At 33.6% G+C, this 6444-nt stretch overlaps 1 protein-coding gene across 2 annotated transcripts in view; it reads left to right on the top strand.

Moving 5' to 3' along the window:
- The first annotated feature begins 221 nt into the window (after nucleotides 1-221).
- The window catches only part of GLRA2 (glycine receptor alpha 2), a 218740-nt gene continuing 212517 nt past the window's right edge, over nucleotides 222-6444 (top strand). The window contains exons 1-3 of one of the 2 annotated variants that reach the window (XM_006161780.1): nucleotides 222-838; nucleotides 1713-1781; nucleotides 2939-3072. In XM_006161780.1, the coding sequence (XP_006161842.1) occupies nucleotides 771-838; nucleotides 1713-1781; nucleotides 2939-3072 (271 nt within the window). In that variant the 5' untranslated portion in view covers nucleotides 222-770. The remainder of the gene's footprint in view (nucleotides 839-1712; nucleotides 1782-2938; nucleotides 3073-6444) is intronic. The other variant, XM_006161782.1, reaches the window with a different exon arrangement.

Here is a 6444-nt window from a genome sequence, read left to right as displayed (position 1 = left end):
GCTCAGACCCCAGCCTCCCTTGCCCTCTCCCCCTGACCTCTGCTCTCTGCTTGCCTTCCTCTCGCCCCTTTCAGTTCCCCCTCGCAGAATGACCAGTTACTCTTTGCTTTTGAACTGTAGGCACGACCCCTCTTGAACGACTCTCCCCGACCCCCGCCCCAAGCGACTGAAAAAGGAAACATGCGCACTTCAGAGCTAGGAGCTGTCCGAGTGCTGAAATTTATAGGCTGGGTAAGATCACGTCTCCGTCTCTTTGTAGCCCTCATTCCAGCACAGGATCTCAGCAATTCCCCCTCTTCTCCCCACCTACTCCAGCGCACAGAGTCCTTTCTTCTCCCTCATTTACAACTTCTTTTAAAAAGAACATTTTCTAGAGGAAAGGGCTTTTCTAAAAAGGGATATAAAACAAAAGCCACAGCAACCCGACTTCCAGCATGGCATTGTCACCTGCCCCCTTCGCATGGTGATGCGATTAAGGTAGCAGCATTTTCATTATTCAGGAAAAGCAGCTGGGGGATTCATCAGTTCTGAGGCTTTGTCTTTCCTGGGTTAACTGATGGTCCTGAGCCTCGGTTTGACCTGACCATGATGCCCAAGACTGGCACTTTTTGTTTTTTCTCAGCAAACTAAACAAACCCAAATCTCTTTTTGATTTTCAAGGAAACTAGATTCCTGCCAGATTTCGAATCTGGACAATAAATAGATACTTTGTCCTAGCTTCTTTCTGGAATTATTTCAGAATATTTTCCACAAGCATCACAGAAACAGGAATGAACCGGCAGCTAGTGAACATGTTGACATCCTTGTTTGCATTTTTCTTAGAGACAAACCACTTCAGGTAGGTGAAACGACTTTGCATGCTGATATTTTTCACATGAAAACTGTTTGAAAGAGAACGTGTCATGCAATTGTTATTTGTTTTTCTGCGCCCTGGACCATATTATTTTAATTTAATAGAAGAGAATTAGATTTCTTTTGTTCATTTTAAAAGCTTAATTATGGTGGAAGGGTGGTAAATTTTCACAAAAGCAAGTTTTATGATACATAGCTCCACTCTATGCGTTTCGACACACATTTTCACAGCCAGTGTGCTATTGAGATAGTCTGACGAGTTGCATGCTTTTTCTATTTCTACAAAAAGGTTATATTTTTGGTGTCAAATTATTCTGAAAGTGATTGAAGGGGATTATTGGGTACAATGTTTATTATACAGTGGAATTGGTTGAATTAATTTGCCAGAAGCATGCTCATTTTCTATAAAATAGAAACAAACCCTAATTCTCAGCCAACTTGGGACTTTTATTATATTTCAGCAACTAAAAGAACACTATGAGGACAACAATTCAGGAATTTTCTTGAAACATCAAAATTCTCTTTTTACCACTATATTGTATTGCTCAGTCTATTTGGAAATTGATTGTCTACCAAAATTTAATTAATCTGACATTTTTTTGTGTGTCTGTATGTATGAGAAATGGATTATGCATAATAAAAATAAGTGAGGAATACTTACTTGCATGTTTGCAGTTTTTAACATAATTTACAAGTTGTCAAATCAATTGATAACTTAAAATATCGAATTATTACCAGTGAGTAAAATAGTCATCTAATGGCAGAGGGTCTAAGATGAACTAGAGATAGGAGATGCTCTTACAGCAAAGTGTAGAACTCTTCATTTAATTTTCACCAAATTTTATGGTATTTTTTCACAGAACCAAGAGAAATGGAACACATAGCAATAATGCTATAAATACTGGGAAAACCCACTATGTTCCTTTCAGGTTCGCACCTCCTACTATGATTAAGAAAAAATGTAGGCTGAGTTTTCCTAGAATCATCATCATCATCATCATCATCATCCTCACCACCACCACCACCATCATAATTAAATAGTACTTGATTAATCAGATGAATCTGCATATGGGAATGTAAGTATTTATGAATGATCATATCAAATCTTAACTCCTACTAAATGTCTATCTCATGTCTGCACTAATGCCTCTTCTTTGACAACCTGGTGAGAATGTAGTTTTATCTTAGTGACAAAATCAGAAAGACTATTTGTTAAATTAGTGAAAACAAAGCTTTTAAAATATATACTTTAGGAATGATATCAGTATTCAGGCAACAACTATATAACATGCAAGATCTTATTTTGCTACAAATCTGCTATAAGGTCTTCATTACTTCTAACCAAAAAAAAAAACTAAATCTGAGAAATTTTTCAATTAACTTTTAGGAATTTTGATAAAATTATTTAGAAGTGTTTTTTCATTAATTCTTTATTGGAGAGTCAAGAATTTAAATACTCGTCTATAAATAACAACTGACAAAATAATAGAAGTAACAGACATGTTAATTTTTGACCTATTTAAAAATGAAGTCAAATTTCCAAGTGAAGTTTTTCTTTCAGGTATCATTCAAATCTATTAATAGTTGATAACTGGGATAGAATCTAGTAGGTGAGAAAATAAGCAATGGGGCAATTTATTATATTGTTTACTTTGTTTTGCCTCTCTTATGTATTTCTTATAAAAGGCACAAGACATATTTAGGGCTGAAATACTAAAACAATTTTTTAAGTCATGAAGAAATGACTTTAAGACAATCAAACTGAATATACAAATTATCATCTTCTCTGAACACTTTGGAAAGAAATAGCTTTAACTATATATCCATAAAATATACAACTTAAAACTATACACATTATCTCCTCTCAAACATCATACGATTAATCAGGATTTGTAGTTCTTTCAATTTAAAACTACCTGTAGACCATGCATGAGCAGAGAAGTTGACCAAAGAGTTTGAGTTTTTCTACTTTTGTTTTTACTAACATATCACATATCTTTATCAAAATGTGATGTCAGACATTCTGTAAACATTAATTCTCAAGGATGAGTGATATTGTTGCTAAAAGACTTAATGATGTGTTTAGGACTGCTTTCTGCAAAGACCATGACTCCAGGTCTGGAAAACAACCTTCGCAGACCCTATCTCCTTCAGATTTCTTGGACAAATTAATGGGAAGAACATCAGGATATGATGCAAGAATCAGGCCAAATTTTAAAGGTAGGTTTCACTTAAATTGACATTGAGACTTTGAGAAAATTTCTAGATGTTTGGATAGTTTACTCTGAAAAATGTTTTCAGGGCTTTTTATTACAAAACAGAAATAAAAAGCATAATATTTATTTCATTTTGGCATTCTGTTGTTTAGATTCACTGATCTAAATATCTTAAATTTTACTTGTTGCTTGTCACATTTGAAAACTTTTCTTGTTTTTGTTCTATTCCACAAACAAACTAGCATCCAGAGAGTATTTCTACTGTCCCTAACTTCTCTTAACTGAGAGTGTGGCTGGGAGTAAATACAAGAACAAATGATGGACATGACTTGCATAAACGTCTACTAAGACACATGCAAGTATCAATGGTTACACTAAAATCTTTGATTTTGGTTTTAAAAATCTATATCAAAGTAAAGTTTAAATCTCCATATAAAGCATGCTATTTTACACACTTTCAGCCCTCTAACCTTAGACTTTGTGAGAAGAGGCTCGAATTTAATACCAGAATTACTTAGTTCCCTCTTAATATTTGGTTCTCTTTTGCTTAAACATTCTAATTTTTATTTGGAATTATTTATCTGAAATGAATGAAGATGATCATATAATTGTAAATTGTGCATGTCAAAGATGGTGGCTATTTTCTTTGTTCAATTAGATGTAAACCAAGGATTTTGTGTTTTTGTTTGCTTAACATTACAAAAATGTGGTTAATATTCTGCCAAAATTATATTTTTGTCTTCTATCTGGTTTATGTTTATTGTCAGAAAAATTATAGTAAGAAAGAACCAGTTATCAATAATTGAATTATTCTGACGGTTTATTTTATAAATACATGTTTAAATGACAATTGTCTTTTATCTTATAAGTGAATTTAATATTATACATTATGTCATATTTACATTTTTTAAAAGGGTAAACCTATAATATTCTAGATGGTATGTAGAAATTCATGCATTGCTTTGGTTTTTCGCTTATTAGCAATTGGATTGCATTGCTTTCCTTGAGTTTTGACTAAGTTTTATTCTTGGCAAATATAAGCATAAAACCTAAAATTCAAATTGATTTCTTTCCTGAATGCATACCTCTGAATATACCCAGCTATGGGCACATTTCATAAAGAATATGTCAGAATTTCAGCAAAATAAGTGGTTTTGATTTATGGAAGATTCCCAAGAGACAGGTGAACTAAGTTCAGAGCTCAATTTTCCTAAAACAACAACAACAAAACAAACAAACAAAAACCAAACTTTATGCCCATCCCATTTCCTATTAATTTTGTGGTCATTGATTTGGAAGTCAATAGCTCAAATAAAATCAAACAAAGAAATTCATGTATTTATTTACTTAGCCATTCAACAACTTCTTTATAAATCAGAACTATATGCAAAATACTAATGGTTGAGTGCTTTGAAAAGCAGAGAGATAACACAGGCTTGGGCGTTATTACCAAAAACTTCAGTGGGGATGCAAGATGTTACATGAATACCTATAGTTTAGAGAGAAATAGTTAAGTGCCATTAAGAAGTATAGATTAAATTCTATACAATTTCCACAAATGGAGAGATAATTTCCTATGAAGCTGTTCATGGAAAACTTCATAGAGGAGGCCCAGACATGGAAAATTGCTTCAAGTTTATGAGCATCTTACTTGATAATGGTTACTACTCATACCTATCTAGGAATAATTTCTCAAAAGGGCAGCAAAATGAAAAGGGGAATAAAACAAACACCCATGATTTTGTTGCTACTTTGTGTGACCGTGGATAAGCCATCATTTCCACACATTTTTTTTTCTGGTTCTTCTGGGGATGTTACCCTTAGGAGAGGACATTTATCATGGTTTTAAAAGATAAATGAGTGAGGAAAATGTCAAGCCTAGAAGAAATGGCATTTTTTTGTGGTATCTCCACTACCTGAATGCATAAGTACAGGATATTTTAATTACTTACAAAAGAGAAATGAAGTGAATTTCATTTAAGACTGTAATATTAATGAATTTCACTGAATTTTGTCTACCTCTCTTTAACTCTCTACTTCAATAAACACAGATGTTCTTTACTAAACTTTATTTATATGGACCATTCATATCAGATCAATTATCTGATATCTCCTAAAGTTCTCTTTATTCTGAGGAGCTGGGCCTTTTCTCTTTGTAAAATATTCTCATTATTTTAGACTAAAATAATTTCTCCCTCCTTGGTTTTCCCATTAAACTCTATATGTCTAATATGGACTTCGTGTTTGTGTTTGTGTGTGTGTGTGTGTGTGTGTGTGTGTATTTTTAAATCAATCTCACTCCCACACTGTATCTGAGAGAGCAGGGAGATGCCTTATTTTACTTACAGTCACATAAAACATTGCTGCTATAGGGAAAAGAAGACATCCTTCTCTCCAGGATGAGGAAATAAGGACCGTGAGAGAAACTGCAGATCAGTTATAAAGCTAAGTGCTTCCAATTTGTTGTAGAAGAAGTTGAGGGTGGGAACTTTAGAGGGACTAACCAGTAGTCATAGTAGCAAGCAAAGATGATCTTAGCTGAGCTGGAGAAAGGGAATTAAAAGACAGAGATAATAGGGAACTTGTAACATTGGGGAGGCTAGAAAGAACACGACAGTACTTAAACAATAGTTGATTAGCAATGTATCAATGAAGAATTTTACATAGTAGATAGAAATGAAGAGTGATTAGGAAATGTGATTGTATCTAGATAGTGACAAGCTCCCCGTAAATACTGAAAAGCAAATTGGCTATGATAACAATAAACATGATGATGATAATGACAACACAGTGATTAATAAGAAAATTAAAGCAAAATTGACAATAAGAATAAAAGTGACAGCCAGATATAGGCTATTGAGGTAAATTCTAGAAATTTTATGAAATATTTGCATGCTTTTCTGTTTTCCTTGCTGCCATACATTGGTAAGGGAAAAAGAAATACATGTGTCTAATTTTTCTTATTGGGAAGAATTTTTCCTGCATACTTTCAAGTCAGTAAAATATTGCATATCTATTCCATATCCCTGATAGACTCTGAAAGATGTCATAATGGGCATATATACAAGAAAGAAGATAAATGTAAACTAGAAAAGGGAACCAGAAATGATTCAGACTTAGGTTCTGTAATTGAAAGACATTCTTAGAAACCACAGGGAAAGAAAAAAGCTTTTCTGACGTGCTGAAGCACAAGTGTATAAGCAAAGCCATGAGTCAGAGTTGCCAATTGAATTCCATCTATAAGATCCATAGAGACCTGGGTCAGATCTTGTGAAAACATAAATTTTCAAAATCCTCAGCTCAGATGAAAACACAAGCTATGTCCTTGCACAATTACCTGACTCTGAAACAGGGTAAATGTTGATTCTATATCAAC

This window comes from Tupaia chinensis, unplaced genomic scaffold (genome assembly GCF_000334495.1).
Source record: "Tupaia chinensis unplaced genomic scaffold, TupChi_1.0 Scaffold139055_1, whole genome shotgun sequence".
Classification (NCBI taxonomy): Eukaryota; Metazoa; Chordata; class Mammalia; order Scandentia; family Tupaiidae; genus Tupaia; species Tupaia belangeri.
This window is presented reverse-complemented; position numbering and strand designations above follow the sequence as displayed.